The 22,926-nt window shown below is 36.5% G+C and overlaps 1 protein-coding gene across 7 annotated transcripts in view; it reads left to right on the top strand.

Annotated features, from left to right (window-relative positions):
* Positions 1–22,926, top strand: part of mmd (mind-meld) — a 43,987-nt gene that overhangs the window by 16,205 nt on the left and 4,856 nt on the right. For 2 of the 7 annotated variants that reach the window (XM_011307941.1, XM_011307943.1), the window contains exons 2-21: positions 2,352–2,402; positions 5,188–5,336; positions 5,410–5,466; positions 5,535–5,614; positions 6,246–6,315; positions 7,146–7,292; positions 7,871–8,074; positions 8,180–8,254; positions 8,535–8,707; positions 8,973–9,142; positions 9,400–9,563; positions 9,651–9,815; positions 10,060–10,364; positions 10,425–10,544; positions 10,632–10,713; positions 10,965–11,060; positions 11,163–11,331; positions 15,564–15,663; positions 21,011–21,160; positions 21,534–21,602. In XM_011307941.1, the coding sequence (XP_011306243.1) occupies positions 2,352–2,402; positions 5,188–5,336; positions 5,410–5,466; positions 5,535–5,614; positions 6,246–6,315; positions 7,146–7,292; positions 7,871–8,074; positions 8,180–8,254; positions 8,535–8,707; positions 8,973–9,142; positions 9,400–9,563; positions 9,651–9,815; positions 10,060–10,364; positions 10,425–10,544; positions 10,632–10,713; positions 10,965–11,060; positions 11,163–11,331; positions 15,564–15,663; positions 21,011–21,160; positions 21,534–21,602 (2,596 nt within the window). Of the gene's footprint in view, positions 1–2,351; positions 2,403–5,187; positions 5,337–5,409; positions 5,467–5,534; positions 5,615–6,245; positions 6,316–7,145; positions 7,293–7,867; positions 8,075–8,179; positions 8,255–8,534; positions 8,708–8,972; positions 9,143–9,399; positions 9,564–9,650; positions 9,816–10,059; positions 10,365–10,424; positions 10,545–10,631; positions 10,714–10,964; positions 11,061–11,162; positions 11,332–12,834; positions 12,941–15,563; positions 15,703–21,010; positions 21,161–21,533; positions 21,603–22,926 lie in introns of all 7 variants that reach the window. The other 5 variants (XM_011307942.1, XM_011307937.1, XM_011307938.1 and 2 more) reach the window with 4 other exon arrangements.

Genomic DNA, 22,926 nt, shown 5'->3' with positions numbered 1-22,926 from the left:
CTTTACTACCAACATTCAATCTTTATCTCTCGATCTTGAGGAGAATGAAACGTGACTCGATAAGCCCGAACCGAGCAAAAGGGGTTGAGCATTCGAGGGGCTATTATTCACAGACGAAATGAACAAAGGGTGTCGAGCCGAGCAATTAATCAACCCCTCATCCACCCCCGAATGAATCTTAGATCTCTCATATTTTTTTCCCCTCCCCCCACACATCCGGTGTTTTCTCTCGCTTCGGGCTCTGCACACTTTATCTCCATTCACTTGGATTGAGCCAGTTGTGTGTCAAGAGATAAAACACAAAAGTATACTCTCCATTCCCTGAATGAAGACACAACCCCATTAATACGTTACACCAATTCCATTTTTACCTACCCCCGCACCGAGAGACTACCATAAAACATTACTTATCATTTTGTCTCGTCATACCGTTTCGGGCTCGTCACGGAAAAACCGGAAAATAGAGAAAAATAATGAACTTCGGATAATTGACGGAAATTCATACCGCCATTTTACTCAATTTAATCCTTAAGATCTAGTAGAGAATTTCCTCGAGTTTTCCATTTTTCTTCAAGAATTTCCCACTCCATTTTTTCCTCATCATTTTCAGAAATTTTATTCTGGAGATTTTTCCCAATTTTCTCCACGGCATTTTCCAGAATTTTCTTTAGGACATTTCCAAGAATTTTCTCCAGAACATCTCCCGGAATTTCTACGGTAAAAAAATATTCTTCAGGATTTTTCCTAAAATTTTCTCTACCCGTCCTTCCGAATTTTCCTCAAGCCATTTTCCCAGGATGCCTTGTTGACTGTGACTTGTGGAAAAAAAGGGAAACTTCAGATAATTGACGACAATGTCCATCACGCAATCGCGGATCCTTCCCCTCTCTCTCTTGTAATTAATCCAGTATCGATCCTTGTCTTCCCGCCAACAGCCCGGGGTATCGACGAGCTTTCGGCGAAATTCGATGAAAAAAGAAAAAAAAAAAACCCGTCCACTTTAACGCTGACCCTCGAAAATCATGTTTCATAAATCACAGGACCATCTCGAGATGAAAAAGTTTTCGTTCCTCTCCACCAGAGATGGCAGGAGAAAAGAGAAAGGTGGGAAAAGCGATTCTTGCTGTGGCATTAATGAAACTTTCCCGTCAACTTTTCTTCACACCCGAGACCTCATATCGATCTTTTTTGTGTTTCTATTTTTTACCCTTTTCTTCTCCAACCCCTCTCCCCCCCCCCCTGTCCCCTCCGAGCCCTTTACCCCTTTTTACATGAGAGGTTATTCTGCTGGGAGGAATGATAAAGATAGAGTGCGGTATTGGTGGGCAGCCCTGGGGGTGGAAAGTGGGTGGAGTGGGTGGAAGGGTGGAAGGGTGAGGAATTCACATCACGTGCCAGAACGTTCGAGGTGAGAGAAAAAAGAGGCGTGGAGGAAAAAAAGGGGAATGATTATTCAGGAGTGGGTCTGCATGCCAACTGTACCAGTCCCATCAGTTCCAAGTTGTCGAGGTGTGAATAATCTGTTGAAATTTTGGAATGAATTCACCAAAAATTAAGGAAGAGTTACGCTGATCTGGAGTTGATGCCATTTCATTGGGGAAATTCGGGGGAAATTCGGCGGGAGTTCTGCGGTTGTGGAATTCTATTCCGCAGGAAAGCTCCGGGAAAATTATGAGAGTCCTGGACTTCTGGAGGAAAAAGCATTCCGTGGAAAAATTGAGAAAAAATTCTCGGGAAATCACGTAAGACGTCGGTAATTCTGGAGTGAAAATTCTCCGTGGGATTTTGGTGGACTTTTCCCGATTCACTAAATATCAATTTCCCGATAGGGAAAATTCTGGAAAAATCCCCCCCAAAACGAAATGAATAAATAAACAAATAGATGATTCAATGAAAAATGATTCTAATCTCATGAAAATTCCTGGAAAATTCCGGAAAACTGCATTCCAACCCTGACACCTGCCGGGCAAAAAAAAACGCAATGGGAATATTTTTTCCAAATTTTCAAAAAATTTCCGGAAGATTTTTCAGAATTTTTTTTTATGAAACAGACAAAAAATCGGAAAACAAAATAATTTTATTTTTGGGAAAGGTTTTGAAAAATTTTTCAAAAATTTAAATAGGGAAATTGGGCTACCAATAAATAAATCCACGAATAAAACCCAAAAAACCGAATGAAAAAATGTCTCTTCAAAAAATTCATCCCCCACCCAGACAAGGTTCCTGATACCAGCGAGACCGAAACAGGAAGAGCACCGGTCGATCAATAATCTGTCGACTTTTCTATTCTACAGAAAAAAAAAAGCTTTCCTGTTCTTCTTCTCAACGATTATTCGTTTTTTCTGTTCCAGAGGCCGACTATACCTTGGACGATTCCTTTTGGAATGAAGAGACTCCCGCCGGTGAGTGAAAAAAAAGGAGTGAGGGAATGGAAAAGTAGATAAAAAAAAAATATACTGAGAAGAACGTAGAAGTAGCTGAGAAAAGATGCGGAAGGAGTAGAAAGAGAACTCGAGACTCGTAACTAGTCTTCGTCTGCTTTTACATGCGCATAACCCGCACCCCATATTGCCTTCTGGGTACAAACCCCTCGTCCCCTCTTCACCTATCGCATCCACATATTCTCAACACATTATGTACAAGGGGTGCATGTATGGGGAAAAAGATAGAAACACTGGTGGAGCTATTTGCACCGGCAAGATGTGGGTCGTCACGATCCCACGCTTTGAAGATTTGTAACAACCCGTTTTTCTCTCATTTCAGGGCTCCTTTCTTCCGTGTTTTCCACCGATTCTTGAATTTTTCACGTTTTTCATGTCAATTGTTTATTTTTCCCCGGGATTTCTCTCCCAACCCCCACGTCAACTCCATAATACTGCAGTTGAAAATTTATCAAGACCTCCTGGTCTAGTGATTTTTTTCGGTTAAAATCCCCAGAAGCCCCTAGATTTTCGAGTGATTATTTGGCTTTGTCGGTAATTAGGTTGCACCGGATAAAAAAAAACATTGTAATCGGAATATTTTTCCCAAATCTTCAAAAAATTTCTAGAAAATTATAAAAAAAATTTTCCGAAACAAATTTTTGAAAAATTTTTCAAAACCTTTCCCAAAAATAAAATTGTTTTATTTTCCGATTTTTTTTCTGTTTCATAAAAAAAAAATTTCTCAAAAATCTTCCAGAAATTGTTTGAAAATTTGGAAAAAATATTCCGATTACATTTTTTTTTACCCGCGGCTTACCCGCGGCTTTTTACTACATATTGCGTAATTTTATAATTTTTATAATTGCTCTAAAATTTCTGGATTTATATTTTCCTTCATTCGCGCGAATTTCAAATTTTTTTTTATGTGTCAATATAAGATATATAATATATATTTTCCCCGAACTTGTCATATTGATTTCACTGACGTATGGATTTGCCCTTGCCACCCCTTAAATTCAAAGTTGTTTTATGTTGTGGAGTCATGTCTCACCGGAGCCCTCAATTTTGAGAGTGAAGCCCTCGACGAGATTATCGTTCTCCTCTCCGACTGTTTTCCCCCTCAGGATCAATCGCCCCTTCTCGTGAAAATCTGCCACGACGTCGAGTAGGTACCACGGGAATGGCCTTAGGTGCCCTTGAAGATATATCGCACCTCTTATCGAGTAGATAAAAATAAAGTAAGACCCGTTGGGTGGTGGGGGTAGTGATTAATGTCGATGACATTCGACATTACGACGGGGTACACCAATTCGCCACACTATATTTTGAGTGCACAGTACCAATCGACTTGGGAAATGGTCTTGGGAAAATGGACTCAGGGTCGGGTAATTTCAAGTCGATGGGTCACCCTTGGATAAATACCTCCGGAGATTTGTCGACAACAATGACACTTTAAACCCATTGTATGCCATTACTCCCCAGAAAAAGTACCAATTCGACGCCATTTTTCGATTTAAATTCTGATTTCAAATGATTTTTTTCATTGAGTCAAGTCAAATGACTCGACTTGACTCAACTCAATTTTTAACTTGATTCAAATCAATTCTTTCGGCTGATTCAACATGATTTTATTTTCAATTAGAATTGACTTGAGTCAAGTGCTGATTCGACTTGATTCAATTCAATTTTTAACTTGATTCAAGTCAATTCTTTCGGTTGATTCAACTTTTTTTTTTTAATTAGAATTGATTTGAATCAAGTGGAATTTCACTTGAATAAAGTGGACTTTCACTGGAATCAAGTAGAAAAATTGAGTTTGGTCAGACAGAAGTGGCGATTTGAACTTTTTCAAGTTAGACTTGACTCACAATTTTATTTAATCTATCACCGAATATTCTGGGGCAGAATTCTTGAGGAATGGTTATCGCAAAATTTATGGTACAAGGGACAATCTCCGATCAAAGGGACGCGTATAATATTGACTCATCGATGATCTCCCCTACGGCTCACCTTCACTCAGCGTCAAAATAATGATAAGGGAAAACTGGGGGATGGTGAGAGGAGTTGAGGGTGAAAATTTCTCCTTTGGGGACCCTCTGAAAGCCCCAACTTCCATCCGTCTGGTCGTTTTGCAAATAAAAAAAGGGTAACCCCCTAACGAACCGTTTGAGTTTGATGCCTCTGTGACCTCGGCCTCAAGCTAGAAAAGAGCATTACCTCGGGGAAAAATCGCCAAATTAATTTAACATTTTTCCTTACCGGCAATTGAAGGATTTTTATTAAATGAAAATCGATATCAACCGATAATTATGTACGAACCAGCTAAACACCTCAACTCAATTTTCACTACTCAGTTTTTAATTAATACCTCCATATTCAAGACCGATATCAAAATTTTCGTTAAAACATTTTTTGTGGTCTGAGAATTACTCTACAAAAAATGTAATTACGAAAATTTGGATACGAGTCCTCATTACCGAAATATTCATTGGTAACTGATGACAAATTGAAACAATGAAATGATTGGAGTCGACTCGGCTCCAACTGGCTTCTCATGAAATATCTGCGGATCTAAGGGAGATAGCAGATTTTTCGTTATTAACTTTTTTGTAGCTTAGATTCAAATGAATAAAAAAGATATTGACGAAAAATGAGCTAGCTCCCGGGGATATCGAGATATTGATCGGAGATCGGATGGGGCTGGTGAAATAAATATTTCGGGGGTAAATTGATGATGATATATTTAATGAAACGTGCGTTTTAGGCGAGGTTGAACGACTGTTGCGAGAGTATCGTCAGAACCAAGAGTTAGTACGTGATATTGGTGCTCACAATTACCAGATTATTTATCCGGTACAGTTGCGGCACCACGAGAAAATGGGGATATCCACGAGAGAGGCAGGTTTTCCAAAGGTAATGACTGCCACTTGCCACTTGTCGTCTAATCACTCATCAATCCCCTAAAATCCATTAAACTCTTTCACAGTATCCACAGAGGAGTGGCTACTCGGATGGATATCAAAATGCCAGAGGAAGATCAAGAGTGAGTATACCCTGTTGAAAATCTCGCTCAACGATTTCCAATGGTATCAATGTCCTCTCTTTTCACAGGCGGGGAAGCACTTTCACCGCACATCCCTCTTGATCAAAGCCTTCAACCACAAATTCCGCCTAGATTTAGAATTAAATACGTGAGTATTCTCGTTGATCTCAAATTTCTCACATCTTCACCAATTTTGGGAATTTTCTTATTTATTTTTTCATTTTTTATTTCATTTTTTTATTTAATTCGTTGATTTATGATTGATAACTCTAGAATGAATACGTGAGCATTTCTCATACCGATTTCAAATTTTCCGTTAAAAATTCATCTTTTTCCATTTAAATTGAATTTCTAATTAACTATTTCATGGATTTTTAACAATCTTCCATAAATTTTCCAGGTTTTCCACAAAAATGTGAATTTTCCCCAAAATTCTGAGAATTTTACAGTCAAGATTCACTATTTTTTGAAAATAAATGGAAATTATTTTTCATCTTTGACTTCACGATAAGTTTTTGGAAAATCCACCAATTTTTTTCAATTTTTTGTAATTCAGAAAAATATCAGTTACTCGGAAAAAATGGAGAGCTGTCGCGACGACAAAAAAATGTCCCCAATTCCCAGAGTGAATTGCGAATTTTTTTTTCATCACGACGAAAAAAATGAATGGATGCATCACGATTTATCCGGAGCCATCAATCACTCGGGGGAAAACTTATCGAAAACTTATCGATAGATAATGATCTATCGCTGTAAATCCGACTTTTCTTACATTTCAGGCAACTTTTAGCACCTAATCTCATACAAAAAGACTTTTTAAGTCGTGATGTTGAGCAGATGTCCAAGCAGGTAATTCATACGATTTCTCAGACGTTTCTCGTATGCGAGATCAAACTAAATTAAAAAATCCTCCGCTTTCTAAGAAATTCTATTAAAATTCCGAAAAAATCCTCAAAACTCCAATTGAAAAATATATTTACCCAAAACCGACGGTAGTGGCCGTGCGGTTAGAGTGCTAGACTAGCATGCCAGAGATCCGGGTTCGATCCCGGGCACCGGCGGTCAAAAATTTATAGCGCTCTGATCTCACGGTTCCACTGCCGAGCGGTAGTCCTGTCAAAAGGACGACTGTACCTGGGCAGGTTTTTTCCCTCAGATGAGGTTTTTCCCTCCCTTCAAGCAAATGCGGTACAGAGGGTTGGGGGGGTGGGAAGGGAACCAACTAACCGTAAAGACCCGAAAGGGTATACGAGAGAAAAGAAAAAATATTTACCAAAATTTTAAATCGAGAAAAGGAAAAATCACGTTAAAATAATGTTTATTTCTGTGGAATTCCAGAGGTTTTTCAAATTTTTCATGGAATTTCGACAGAATTTCATGAATTCATCAGAAATAAAATTTTATCCAATTTTTCCGTTCCATAAATTCATGATTTTTTCCAATAAAATTTCACCGAAATTTCTCCTTGGAAATTTCGCAATTTGTCTTGATCTCTCGGGGAATTTTATATTATCAAATTGAATGTGATTTTCTATCAACTGAAAATATAATGCATGAGTGTAAAAATAAATTTGGAATTTCGATAGAGACAGACTAGAATTTCCACAAGAAAGCGCAAGAATTCAATTTTTTTGTCTCCACACTCCATTGAAAATCCATCACCTGGTTTTTTTGTCCAGGAAATTGAGCACTGCTATTATCACGGCACAGTGAGGGATTATCCAGGTGCAAGTGCAGCATTTCACACGTGCAATGGTGTAAGCGGTGTAATACACCTGGGTAACGAGACCTTCGTTATCCAGCCATTCTACGGTGGTGACTTGTCGGTCAGTTAAAACCGTTCAGAGAGATCATTATTCCATCCATCTTAATAAAAAAAATAATAAAACCAAAAACCAGAGAAAATGGCGAAAACGGATGCATCCGCCAGAAATAGGACGAAGCAAAAAAAAAACACACACAATCCATTCTAAATTTTTCAATAGCAATGATTTTTATCAGATAACAAAATGACGTAATCATTCAAGAATTGAAAACAAAATTTACCTACATAATTTTTTATTTTCATTTTTATTTCCGGTCCTCGAATTTTTAAGAAAATCCCAAGAACTCATTATTGATAATTTGTTAATAAACCGTTCGATAACAGAAAAAAGGAAAATTAACTTTCAAAACATCTCGTAAACTGGTGTATTATTTTTATATAGGCCTATCGATAGCAAGTAGTGAGTCAGTAGTAAATTGCCTTGGAGATTTGATTTTTATAAGTTGATCCGCTAGAGATTGATATCTGGTTTACTGTTGGATGCTTTGAGGCAATGAGAAAAAGTACATCGGCCCTGTGATATAGCAAATGAAGGGGTTATCGTAAATCAATCTATATGTATACCCTCTCCTTTAGCAGAGACATCCTCACGTTATATTTGAGGCTCGAACAAAAGCGAACAAAGGCTGTGGCATCGCTGGTAATCTTGAACGTCGGCTTGCCAAGAATCGACGACAGAAGCATGTACTCGGCCTTTCTGAGAGTATTGGTGATCGATACAAGCGAGACGTACGTGAGGCAACTAAATACATCGAAACTGCCATGGTCATCGATAAAGCTATGGTAATTTTGTCAATTCAATATTTTTGAATTTACTATTTGAATTTGCCGCCCCGAATCGCTACAATTTGGGAATCCCCCATGTATGTAATATGTATAATATTACAGTTTGATAAGAGAAATGGTAGTAGCAGAGCTGAAGTAGTCCACGATGCCATCCAAGTTGCGAATATTGCAGATTTGGTAAGATTAATTATAAATAATCCACTGCAAACTGATAAACTAGGAAAACTGCATTTTTTCACCTTCAGTTTTTGCCGAATATCTCGGAATCGAACAGAGCTACGAAAATTTTCATAAAATTCTTTTGTCTAGCTCTAATCTTTCTCCGTAAAAAATATATTCACAAAAATATCGCTATCTTTCTTCAATCCCGAGATATCGCCCGAAAAATGAAAAAAATCAGTTGCTCAAATTCGAAATTCCTTAGTTAACAAATGATTAACAAATCCATTTGTCGCAGTATTTCCGTACGTTAAACACGAGAGTATCAGTAGTATACATCGAGACCTGGTCAGGCGGTAATCAGGCATCAATAGAAACTGGAATGGAGATAAATCGTGCCATTCACAATTTCAACGATTACACAATTCGGAAATTGTATCAGATTACCGAGGACACGATTCAGATGCTGACGTAAGTATTTTTATTTAATCTCCTCGTATTTTTCCAAGAGAAATTCAAATAGAAAGAGAAAAATGAGACAAATATGTGCGGAAGTGGATGTTTTAGGGGAATAATCCCCAGACGTTTTCCCCTGAAGACGACCCTCGACTGATAGTTTTTATTTCTATCGAGTGACTTGGAATAATTATTCAAGCTCTTCATCGTAACCTGCAGTTATTTTACTCATCCCTTCGGCAATTCTATTGTTTTTTAAATGTTTTTTCTTTTGCTTCAGGGGCGAGACTTTTCAGGGTGGAGAGTCTGGTGTTGCTGCTCACGAGACTGTTTGCAGTCCAAAATCAGTCGGAATTAGTGTAGATTTGAATACTTATGAGCCACATTTACTCGCTGGCACGATGGCTCATATGATTGGTCATAATATAGGAATGAAGCACGACGATGGCAGTGAGTGGAATTTATTCCATTCAATTTAAAAAAAAAAATTGCTATTCAATTCACGGAAATCCATTCGTAAATCGATCGAAAAATAAGTAATAATAATAATTGATATTGCATTTTTAATAAATTATCTGGAATGGGAGAAAAAAATATTTTAAAAAATCTGTCAAGTGCTTTTTAAAATTAAAAATTGTTTTTAAAATTGTAAATTGGGGATTAATATTCTGATTATCTCTTAATCTCTCTCGTTTGATGGAAAACAGGGGAAAACTGCTTCTGTCGCGATTGGCACGGATGCATTATGGCCCAGTCGATAGTAGGGGCTGACAATGTTCAGCCATACAAATTCTCAGAGTGCAGTAAAGCCGATTACGAGGAGGCTCTCAGAAGTGGACATGGTATTTGTCTGTTTAACAAGCCAAACGAGGTGAGAATGTACTTGACTTATCACCGGGCCATTTTCCGAGTGAGAATGTTTGGAAAATTTATTCATGTGCGTAAAAATGATTTGCAGTTGGAGACTAGATTATGCGGTAACAGGGTTATTGATGATGGAGAAGAATGTGATTGTGGGACACTCGATGATTGTCCTGATATCGATCCTTGCTGTGATCCAATCACCTGTAAACTCAAGGCCGAGGCGGAATGCGCCTCGGGTCCTTGCTGCAATGAGTGCAAAGTAAGAGAAATAAATCGGTTTCAAAATGAAACAATTCAAGTCGACTGACCGAGTCCTTCAGTATTTCGTTGATATCTCCGTATCTTCTGAAAATAGCGGAATTCTCGTCAAGATCTTTTTTACAGAGAGGGCGAAGCCCGACAAAAAAGGTTCCGATGGTAATTTCGGTATGAGCTGTAGATTCCGAGATATCGATGAAAACCGGATGAATATTAAAAATAAATAAAATATTTTCACGAAACAGTTACTCCCGAGGGGCTCGATTTGTCGCGAATCTTCAAACGAGTGCGATTTACCAGAAGTTTGCTCTGGTGAAACTGGCCAGTGTCCGGTTGACCTTTACAAGAAGAACGGAAAACCGTGTGCCAACAATCAGAGTTTCTGCTTCGGCGGTTTGTGTCCTGATTTGAATGTCCAATGTACACAAGTCTGGGGTGAAAATGGAAAAGCAGCGGATATGCAGTGCTTCGAGGAATTTAACTCAAAAGGCTCGATAAATGGCCACTGCGGCACCGATCCAGCTGGCCACTTTGTCAAATGCGAGTCTAGGTGAGTAAATTTCACTTATCAATCATTGAATCGTCAGCTAATTCGATGGAAATATTGTAGAAACGTACGCTGTGGCTCTCTCCAGTGTCAGGACGGCAGTACACAACCGGTGATCGATGGTATGGACCAATCCTGGTCCAGAACCATCATATTCATCAAGGGAAAAGAATACGAGTGCAAGTCAGTTTTTTTCGCATTTTTATCCACTCAATCATCCTCTCGGTATTGACTCCCCTAATATTATTTTATCTTGTCCTTACGTTTCAGAGCCACTAGTGGAAAGGTCGAGGGTAAAGACGTCCCTGGAATGGGTTTAGTCCACGATGGAACGTCCTGCGGTGAGAATTTGGTAATTACACACTTTTCCTACGATAAAACATCCTCCAAAATGATTCCCTAAAAATCGGTTCTTCCCATATTTTCATCACTGTTGATCCATGAAATACTCGTGGTTTTATATTTCAAACGATTTTCAATCTTCGGGAATAATTTGAAATAGGGAAGATGAAAGTGGCGCGATTTTCAGGAAATTCACATGAAAATTGAATAGAATTTCTCTCACAATGTGCAATGTAGTGAAATTATTGTAAATAATTGTAGGTTTGTGTCAATCAAACGTGCACCAACGTATTTCCACACGTGGACCAGGGGAAGTGTCCAAGTAATCAACACAATTTGGAATGCTCAGGGAATGGGGTGAGTGATTAATGAAGCAGTTAGTTCCATTGAAATTCAAGATCCATTTGAGCTTGAGACAAATGCATATCCAATTGTAACAACCGACCTCATGGGTTCCAGGTGTGCACTAATATTAACAAATGTCACTGCGAGATTGGGTGGAGTGGTCCTGACTGCTCAATACAGAGCTACATACCAACACCAAAACCAACAACAACCAGCACTGAAACACCTGGTAGTAAACCAACAGAATCGGCAAATAAACACCAGAAGAAAGAGACCCCCTACGGTAAGTCGACAATCTCAATTATTTTTACTCGTTTTTCATTCAACTGTTCAATTTCATCATAATATGTCACAATTATCGATCAAAATCGCCGCTTTAAACGATTTTTCGTCGACTCTACCAGATTTCCGGGAATATTTCGTCATGGGGGGGAGATACCGCTTTTTGGTAATTAACTTTTTTATCAGGCGGATCGAGATGTAAAGAAAAGGTCATTATGAAAAATTCGCTATCGGTGGTAGATTCTGAGATATTCATTGAAATCTGATCGATAGTCAGGGCTTCAAGTAGACTTGGGTAACTCTGGGGTTTTCCAGGATTATCTGAAAATCTAAGGGAGATAGCGAGATTTTTGTAAAAGCCACTTTGGGGGAGTGAAATTAGACCTACAAAAAAGGCCATTACGAAAATTTCGCTATTCCTGTTGGATTGCGAGATATCGGGGTAAATGTTACCGATTTGTGAAATCGGTCTGTTACTTTTCGCCAGTGAATTCACATCGGAATGAATATTTGAAAAATCGCTTCGAGAGGCTATTTTGCTCTAATGATGAGTGGAAAATTTCAACTCAAAGCAGATCTATTTCCTGTAAAATGGGAGAGGTAATACCAGGGGAGGCAGAGAAAAATAATTCAGGAAAAATCGTCGCAGCTTCATTGGAGGGGATAAACGTTCGTGAAAATATTTGTGGAGACTCTGGAGGGTGTGGGGTGATTCTCCGAGAGCCCCCATTTCCCCTTTTAAACAACCTCCACCCCAAAAAATCGATTGCCACATTTATCCAAATATCGACACTTGGCAATCGAGATGTATTACCGAGATTTTCAGGGTATCGGTGATGTATTTCACTTAATGGTGAACACTTTTTTTTACCTAAAATGGAAATTCCCGCAGTTTAATTTCGGGGATATCTAATTCCATTTCTGCCTCACCCCAGCACCCCAATATTTCACACGATTCTAACGGAAAAAATGGGGTGAGTCTCGGTATCGCAGGCGCTTGAGTATTCTTGGGGTCATACTATCAGCTGTGCACATCGTCTAGTTAATTATGTGGTAATAATAATAATTTTTCTCATATACCAGATGACAACCGGTTTTTTTGGTACTCGAAAAATTTCTGGGGAAACGTTTTTGGGGTGGCGAGACTTTCTCTTTCCGATTCATTATTTATCCATTAATTTCAATGCTCTATATTATTCTGAGACAAATAAATTATCGATTTATTATTTTTATATCGAGAAAATGGGAATGAGAATTTGTTTTCAACTTGAGAAAGAAGTAATTGTTGATCTGATTAACCGTTTGTCATCTGATTGTTGAAATAATTTACACAGTGAGAGTGGTATGGAATAATTCGGAGATTTGATTATGAAGCGGACGTCGGAGGATGATTTAAACATTTTAAAAGTGTAATTAGGATGATGATTCAGCCAGGGAGTGCAGAGCTGTCGGAAAAGCTGGGGTTTTCACAGGATTGCTGTAAAAATAGATTGATATGTTCCAGGGGACAACAGCCCGCAGAATCTTAGTCGAATGGCGATGGTATTAATCCTGCTCAGTGTCGTGAAAGGGGTCTTCATTTGTTTTGCACTAATGGCTCTTTGCTACAGGTACAGTAGCAAATAATAAAAAGAGAAATTGTCGTGAAATTACCCGGCCTTTCTCTTCATTTTTCAACAAAAAATTTCATGGAACGCCGGCACTCCAGTTATAAAAAGTTTCATTAACTCCCGAATTTTCGGGAGAAACTTCTGGACATTCATGAATTTTTTCGACTTGTTTATTTAATTCTGCCATTTTTTAAGTTAAAAAACATCAGGAGAATTGATTAAATGACCAAGTGGAGTTGTTTTAATTTTACGTTTTTTAGGATTTGTCTCGGAAGCTATTGGGTCTAGGAGAAAATGTCGGAAAATCTTTTTTGGTGGAAATTTAATTTTCTAGAAAAAAGTTTTTTACTGATTTCGAATTGGGTCAATAGTTTTCGGAATAAATCAGGAGTCGAAAGACTCTTCAGACCGGTTTTAACACTTCATTATTCAATTTTATTATAAATATTAATTTTTCATTGTTTTCCCTGAAATTTTTTGAATCGTGGAATAACTTGAGACTCCGAATTCTATTGAATTATTATCCAAACTCTATATAAATTCTCTCGATTTTTTAAAATTTTATTAAAAAATATATGATGTATCCGTCAAAATATTCCAAATTTTATAACAACAAATGGGTGAATAACAAATATAAATGTGTTAAACAGATTAAATATTTCTGCATAAAAATGAATTCTTATGGAGTTGCGATAAAAAGCGAGAGAACTCGGAGGATTTTTTTAATATAATTTTTTCCACTTGTCAAATAGTCGAGTGGGCCTGGGTAATTTGTTCTTCTGTAATTAAACCAACGCCTGTCGTCGTCGTCAAGTAATATCGTGCCTAGCTGGATGATGAAGGAGGCATCGCACGCGGCCAACACATTTTTACATAAACAATTATCCCAAATTTAATTAACAATTTGCTCCCTCACAATAATTATAGCAAATTATTAATTGAATTGTCCGTGTCGTACAATGAATTTCAGTATTCGATGTTTATTTTCTCATCCACTGATACCTTTTCTTACTCATCGTCTGTTCGTACGTTTATTTAAATTTTCCTTCAATGGAGTAAGCAATGAAAGATCACACGGAAAATCCCGGATTTTCCGTGGAAATATATCGGATTTTCGATGCACGTCTATTTGGATTATTTCTGGGTACGATAGGGCGGAAAATCGCCGGAATTTAGCGATCTATTTCCGGAAAATACGCAGATAATGGAATCACGTTATTGCGATCGATCTCATCATGTCATCGTGACTCATTTATCTTTTCTCATTTTCCATCTTTTCACGTTCATGTTCTTCACGTCTTTTTACTGTGCTTTGGTGAGATCGATCGACTCTCGATAAATAATCCGCCCTGTGTACTCAAATCAGGAGTCAAGAGGTAAAATTGGATACACCAAATTCTACTGTTGAAAAAGTATGGATTTATCTCAGGAACCAGTGATTTTATGAAAAAAGGTAAATAGACCCTTTTTCTTGGAAATTTCATTCACTACAAGAAAGTCCTTTGGCATTTTCATGTTGAGTCGGTAGTTCTCGAGGTACATCGATTGTTAATAAAAATGGTGAATTCGAGTAAAGTGGGATGAATCGAATTTTAGCTTTTTGCAATATCGATTTTTCTCGAAAACTATTGATTGTACGGGAAAATGAGAAAAAAACATTTTTGTAGGGATTTCAATCAGCTTGAAAAAATTCCTGTAATATTTCCACATAAAATCGATGGTTTTCGAGATGAATCGAAAAAACAATAAATGAGATTTATCTGATTCTATCCCATCGCTACTGAAATGAAAATCCATCCAAGTAAAACCTCTCGTTGCCTTCAATATAATTTTAATGTGACCCTTTGGTTTTATCATTACAATTTTATCATTACTCACTTTGTCTATGGAAAGAATATGGTGCCAGCTGCTTGTATGCCCTTTACCGTATCTCAATTATGAGATCTCGTACTCAAACTTGGGAAAATCCCACCACTAGAAATCATCATTTATTTTCCATCAGTGTATTTTTTATTGTTTACACGCACGAAAGAATTCATTGAAAAACCCAGCGAATCCGTGAAACGCTTTCAAAATTAAAAAAATTCCCTTTCCCAATGCCAGTAATTACTTCCCCAGAATTCTCTCCATTTCTATCTCCGAAAATCAGTGAAAAATTCTCTGTTAGAGACTGAAAATTAATCCAATTTTCCGAGTAGCTCAGAAATTTCTCTGGTTTTTCAGTGAAATATTCGTGCCTTATAAAATTGAATTCCTAACCTGAAACAATGGCAGATTTCCCGAAGACAAAAAATCACAAGAGACCCATGAAATCTAAAAATAAAAATATCCAAAGAATACTCCAGATGCCTCAGGCTGTAATCTAGATATAAGCCATGAATTTCCACCCCTAACCGAACGCAATTCACCCCTAAAAACTGGAAATATGATATTATAAAAATCTTGATGGTCGTGTATAAATGTGCTGATATTGGCTTCTCTGTTTCTTGTCTGTTTCTGTCTGTCACTGCCATCTCTGTCTGTCTGCATGCTGTGGGACGCCTGGAAAAATAAAAAAAAATCAATTTAAAAAAATAATACAAATCACCCCCAACCCTGACAATCAATTTTTTCGCTAAATCAGAGAACTACCACGGCTCTAACACAGTATTTTTAGTTGTTATGCTCATGTCGGTGGTAGGGGGTGTTTTCGTAGTATTTGCTCTGATGGCTCTCTGCTACAGGTCAGTCGTAGTACATAAAAACTTCTCCCTCTGTCTCAGGTTAGTGTGCAGATACATACACGTAGAACTTTCTTTCTATATCCTCTTATTTTTTACGTTTATTTCTTCACACTGGGAGATTAATCCATTCCTACCAAGAATCCTTTCTTACCAGGAGAAAATATATTTCTGGAACGTATTACGAGGGGTATTTTAACATTTTTATATTAATACATTTTTCGGGAACAATAATTGACTAGAATTATAAGCGCTTCCCGGAAAAATATTCAATTATTAGATTCAATGTCGATTAATTCAGTGCTTTGGAAAAGCATTTTCTTGTTCATTTGAGTTTATAAATTTTTCAGTTAATATAAAATTTATGGGTAAACCTAGCAGATTAAAACGGGCCGTGATACCTCGTTTGAATATTTCGCGCCAAACCCCATGTCCGCCATTATCCTCGAGTCGCCAGTGCTCAACAAAATGTCCGACCCTCGAAATCACTTCTCATGACAATTCTCTTTTAATCGAGAAATAAATAAATTCATGGCAGGACGTCGCACCGAGAAAAATAATTACTTTTGCTAAGTGAAATTACTATTCCCGAGAAAATGCATATTCTCATGCATCCACTTGTGTCAAGTACATGTAATTAACAGGAATGAGTTTGTTTAGGACGAGTAATTAATTTTCTCAGCGGACATGAGTTTCTCCGCATTTTAAATAAATTGCATTCCATAAAATGCGAGTAATTGTCCAGATCAATTATTTTGAGATAATCGAAATTAAATTCCGATGGTAATAATGATTTCTGATGATTAGAATTATGAAATCTCAACTTTGGAAAATCCGGAGATGATGGAAAAAAATAAAATACGTTCCGAATAATATTTTATTCTGTCAAGAGTATCAATTCTTGGGTGAAATGTATTTCTTTCTCAGTGCATTCAGCGTTTTTTTACGATTATTTACCCCGAATAAATTTACATTATGTGTATATATTTATATACCAATGTACGTTACGTGTCATCTCATCAATCTGTTACTTTGCTGATAATCCAACCCACGCGGATAAATTAATATTTTGAAAAATATCTAGAAAAGTATCTTGAATCGTTTCAATTTATACAAGAAAGATATAAACATTGTATTTTTATATATTCTTTATAGATTGAATAATAATTGGCCGATATGTTTTTATGTATTTTTCCATGGGAAACGTCTCCTCGAGGTTTCACTCCGATGAAAATTCGATAATTGTGCCTGCACTCTGACAAAAACAAAATCAATTGAATTTCAATCACGTGATTGCACATGCGTTGATTTTACACTGGGATCATCATTTCTTCTGGAAAATTAATAACTTGTTACGAGAAATTCGCGCCTCGATAATTGATCACGGGAAATTGTCTGAGTGAAAAAAAATCGTCGGTAAATTTTGGGCGACAGTGAATTTTCGGTAATTAATTTTTTTAAATGAACAATTTAGTGCAGAATCTCTCGACATTTTTCCTCTCAGGTATTTTCTTCTGATCAATTTTTGAATCGTTTTTTAAACAAGAGATTCATTTGCGAGGAAATTATTTTCTCTGTGCAATCGCTCACTATTCGCTTGCGCTTTTATTCTCTGCGGAGGAAAAATTACCGGAAAATTGCGGGAGACGCGCGATTCTCCGGAAATTTTTCCCATCGTGCAACGACACGGAGAACAATTGGGGGAGTGGGGGGCAATATGGAGATGTCTTTATCGAAATTGTTGGATTGTCTAAAATTATCATATTAATTAAATAATTTTTTCCATTGTCGGGTTATAAATTTGAATTTAATGTAAAAAAAACCATTTGTTTGACTTGAGGCATAATTTACAATTTTGTAATTGCAATTGACGATTTTTAGAAAAATCGTACATTTCGATTACAAAATCAATCGACTGATCGTCAAATTTTTGATCTATCGATTCATCTTTGTCTCAACATCGAAAAATGGCAACCATTTAGAATGACTCTCCGTTTTACCCCAGCATCCCCTATTTTTTGCCAAATATGGATTTATTTTTGAGGCTTTAGCCCGAAAATAATTCCAGTAGTGACTCAATAAAGAGAGGAAATATTACCGTACGTCTCTCGATTTTAATTTTAATTTGCTGAGGCATCGCGATAGGTCCAGTAGAATAGCTATTTTGGCTGCTGTCGAAAGTAATGAAATTTCACGGGCAAATTGCCATTATTTGGTGAATTTATTTCAAGTGTTAACCATTTCGCGGTAGTGTTAACGAATTATTAATTTTCGTGTTTACCATTGGCGCCATTTTGCGGGATCATTTGCCATCCGCATATGAGTTAATTAATTGACACTTGAATTATCAAATTTTCCATTATCTGACTGGATAATTATTAACCCCGAGAATAATACCGCACTATCGCAATTATTTCCTGTCATTCTCGCTAAATAAACATTCTCGATTTTCCATTGGAAAATAAAATTTGCAATTCAGTCCCAGGGAATTTTGGTATTCAAAATTGCCCTTGAATATTCTTCAGAATAATTTTATTTGTCGAAATAAATTGCGCGCTATTTTTCGGACAATTGTTGAATTGAAGAAAATAAATTGAATTGCTCCCCTGAAATGGAATTCCATTTTGATAATGAGGTGATTTTTTCCTGTTTTTGTTTAATTATCTCGGTGGTGAGTGGAGGGGTAAAAAAAAAATTAGCGAGAGGCACTTTATCTGGACCAAAAAGGCGCAAGCGCATGTCGGAGCCATGAGAAGCCGCAAAAATAAGAGCAGAATGACGCAAAACGGGGTAAAATCGATGGAGCCGTGACGGAATTTTTGTGCAGATATTTCTACCGAAAAACCTCGATTTTCAATAAATAATTACACCGCCAGTGCAGATTGCGCACAATTAATTCAGTAACGAAATGGTATAAACTAGAATAACAACATTTTTTCGAGTTTCCAGCCAATATCTCGGGACTGAGGGAACATAGCGATTTTTTCTTCTCCACATGTTTTGTAGATAAAGATGAGGACTGCAAAAAAGGTATTCATGAAAATATCGCTATCTTTCTCTGATTTCGAGAAATCGGCGAAAAACTGGCGGAGAGAAAATGTGCGATTTTCGGAGTTTACCATTTTGCAAGATAATTGAGCCCCGGACAGACAATATTGCACTGGTTCTTGTTATTGTTAAAATGTCAGATATTTTATGAACAATTTTTCGACGTGCAGTCACTGTTGTTTCCGTTAATTTTCACTCTTTGGGCGGCACGAAGGCCGCGAAACTTTTTGACAAGCTTGAGAGTTAAAAAATTATCCCATCAATCTGCACGCCAGGTTTGATACACCCTTTTGACTCCAGCACCTACGAAAGTTATTATTCATTTTCTCTCGGACGTACATCAATCGTCGGATAATCTCGTCAACGTTTTCAGCACTTGGGAGTCGCGTAATTAGAAACGCAAACATTCATTTTCAAATTGGTGAAATCCGGGAATTTATCTCCCACAATCAGATAAGCACTGGATCGGCTTATTTCGAGTGGCCATTTTATTTTGATAATTAATATTCCAAAATCTAAAGTCTAAATAATCAGAATATTAATTTATTTAAGTTTTCAGGATTCATTTTCTCGTTAAAGTTATGAACTGAAAAATCGTATTGTTTAAATTTTTATTAGTTCATTGTTCTCATTAAGTTATAATTCAAATTTTCATTTTTAACAGAAACTAAAAAATCGGGAATAATTTCGTCAGAGTATAGTAAATAAATTACCCAAGATTTATCGTGTACGCTTAATTTTTCCATATTAATACTAAAAAATGGTAATTCGAGGTCTCGTTAAAATGATAATTAAATCGCCATGTTGAAAAATTTAACCGTTTAATTATTCTCATTAAATTTCAATTGGAATTCTCTGTTTTCACGAACAAATAATCGCGAGACCCAGAAATCAATCGTCCAATGGAAAATTATCGGACGATTTATTTTCCGCTCCAGCAATTATTCATGTCTTTCATTATATAATTATTATTGCCAGCTGCAAATGTTTTTCCCCGCGGAAAATCACCTGAAAATTACTCCCGACGAGCATTAAATGACATAACCAATTTAATTTGCCATAAAAAAAGAAATCTAATATTGACATAAAAATAAAAATCAATATAAAAATACGAAAGGTGAGGGGAAAACCTCCGGGGAAAATTCCCCCCGGGAAAAACGAGTGAAAAATATCCGAAGGAAAAATTGTCGGATAAAAAATGAAGAGTAAAAGAATTATCCGGGATTTTTCAACGAAAAGAGAAAACTCCGCGTTATGCCCAACGATTTTAGGAAAATTCCAACTTTTCCTCACGACCGACAAAATCATTTTCACTAATTAATTTTTAAAAATCAAGAAAATAGGGAAAAAATGAGACGGAGCGCGACGAAAGTGAAAGCTTTCCAAGTGACAAGTGAATAGTTAAGAAAGTTATGAAAAAATAGAGGCCAGCTGCGGGTGTACCATTTGACTCGTTGAATGTTTATGCCACGAGATCAAATAATTAAAAAAATTAAATAAATAAAAAGCATGCAACATCCCGTGATTAGGTGGTAGCCCCGATAGCAAAAGTGCCCCGAATCCGAGAGTGCATAGAAAATATCAGCAGTTTATTTCAGTTTTTTTTTTCTTTAAAAATATTTGTTCAACACTCCATGGATTTCACACGGAAAAATTTCACTGCCCAGTAAATTCACTGGAAAGTAATTTATCATGTTCCTAAAACTGAAGTTATGATTTTGAAAAAGTTAATTATCATCTCGAGATTTCTGACATTCGAGATTCAGTCGGGAAATTGTGAAATTGAAATTTATCCATTGGAATTATTATTGCACTTAGATTGGATTTCCATTAATTATAATTCATTAAATTACGGATTATCGTTACAATGATGTGAATTGTCGTTTAGAAATGTTTAATTGCGATTGAAATAACGTGACAGAAAATTCCTGCGCGTAATTAACATTTTCAAAGAAGTAATTGTGGTAAAAAAAAACAGGTAAATTACCTTTCTGAATAAATAATGACGAGTAATATTTATCTGTGTGTAAACAGATCCAAAAACGATCGATTCCGCCATCGAATTTGTCCGCCTCGAGGAAGAATTCTGGCATGACAAACCCGAATGCACTCTGACGCTATTATTGTTTAATTGATTTTTTAATTAATTTATGACAATGTTATCCTTAGCGTGCATGCGCTTCGTTGTCCCGTGCGTTTTTTACATATTTTTTTTAACTGCATTCTAATTCCAATAACGATTAAGAAACATCGGGCTGTTGAATGGTGATTTTTAATGATTACTCAATGAAAAAACCCGCAGACGAAAGAGCACAATCCAGAAGTGCGATCCTCCGTACCAGAGAAATCCAAAACCAAAAACTTATACATCTATTCCGGGAACTCTACCACCGGAAAGTGCACCACTAGATGCCAACAAGATTTTGGCATTTGATTGCATGCCGCCATACAGGTAATTCAATTTTTTCTCCATTTTATTTTCTTGTAAAACAATTTTTTCCGAAAAAAAGTAATTTTTTTATTGATTTTTCCTTTATTCAAACGATAGTAATGACGATAACTAATGACGATGATTATTATTAATTATCAATGATTATTATTGTTAATGATTTTGAGATGAAAAATAAATTTTGAAATGTTAGGAGTTATGGAATTGGATGATTAAAGATGAAAATTGGGTTTTTCGAAAATGTTTATTTTATAAATGAGCGAATTTCCAGAAGTATTGGGAACTTGTCAGAATCTTTTACGCAAAAGTTGAATAATTTTTCAAAATATTGCAAAACTCCCGATTGTTTAAAACGGGTAATTTTTTAATGCTGCAGTTCTGATGCCCAACGCGTGCTGTTTCAATCCCAGAATAACGTCGGAACAACGGATGGGCCACGTCTGAAGTAAGTCACGTCTATCGAATCTTTGGAAACTAAAAGAGAAGAAAAAAATGAAAAATAAATCCACCAATTCCCCCATTGAGGGCTTTGGAAAGACAAAACTCGTAGGAAAAAAAAAGGGAAGAAAAATAACTGGGGCCACCGCGTTTCATTATTCATCATTCAAACGGCCTGAGGAAAAACCAACAAGAGCTCTGTACACTTTCTTTAAACTTTTCTCCCAGGAAATAGGGGGAAGAGAAAAATTCTGGAAAAATATTTAGGGTAGACGTCGAGAAAGTCGTTAAAAATTATTATTTTTATTCCATCGATGAAAAAACTCGTGTCTAAACGTTAAATCGCGGTAATTCGTCACGTGAAAAGTAGAGCAATTTCTCATGGTAAAATTAACCAAGGGCTCCGGGCTAATTGACCCATTTCTGTACGTCACTCTCTCGTTGACGATCGAATTTACCTCTGGATAAATTAAAATTTCGTATTCTCCAACTATTTCTTATTTCAGACACGGCCTTTTCATCACTCAATTAAACATTCAAATATAAGACAATATAATATACCCGAAAGAATACACGAAACGTGCGATTCTAGAAGTTCTCTCGGAAATTTATTGCGCAAATTTTCATCGCGAAATCGTTTTTACTCAATTATAATTCGAATTCGGGGTTTTCACAGCGAAAAAAAATCGGGAATAATTTATTCAAAGTATGAAAAATAAATTACACAAGCTTCCCTCGTTTACTTTTTATTTTCCCTATTAATATTAAAAAATGTTAATTCGAGGTCTCATTAAAATGATAATTAAATCGCTATGTTGAAAAATTTAATAATTTAATTATTCTAATTAAATTTCAATTGGAATTCTCTGTTTTCACAACCAAAAATAATCCCCGAGACCCAGAAATCAATCGTCCAATGAAAAATTATCGGACGATTTGATCCCCTAGCAATTATTCCCGTCTTTCATTATATAATTATTACTGCTGCAAATGTTTTTTCCCTGCGGAAAATCCCTGGAAATAGCACAACCAATTAAATTGGTCATTAAAAAAGAAATCTAATATTGACGTAAAAATAAAAATCAATCTAAAAACATGAAAGGTGAAGGAAAAACCCCAGGGGAAAATTCTCCCCGAGAAAAGCGAGTGAAAAATATCCGGGAAAAAATTGTTGGTGAAAAAAATGAAGAGTAAAAAATTTTCCGGGGATTTTTCAACGAAAAAAAAAATTCCGCGTTACATCCAACGATTTTATGAATATTTCAACTTTTCCTCGAAGCGACTGATTTTTTTTCGAGTTTCAATTCACCTGTGGATGCGTGAGAAGTTTT

This window comes from Fopius arisanus, unplaced genomic scaffold (genome assembly GCF_000806365.1).
Source record: "Fopius arisanus strain USDA-PBARC FA_bdor unplaced genomic scaffold, ASM80636v1 scaffold00057, whole genome shotgun sequence".
NCBI lineage: Eukaryota > Metazoa > Arthropoda > Insecta > Hymenoptera > Braconidae > Fopius > Fopius arisanus.
This window is presented reverse-complemented; position numbering and strand designations above follow the sequence as displayed.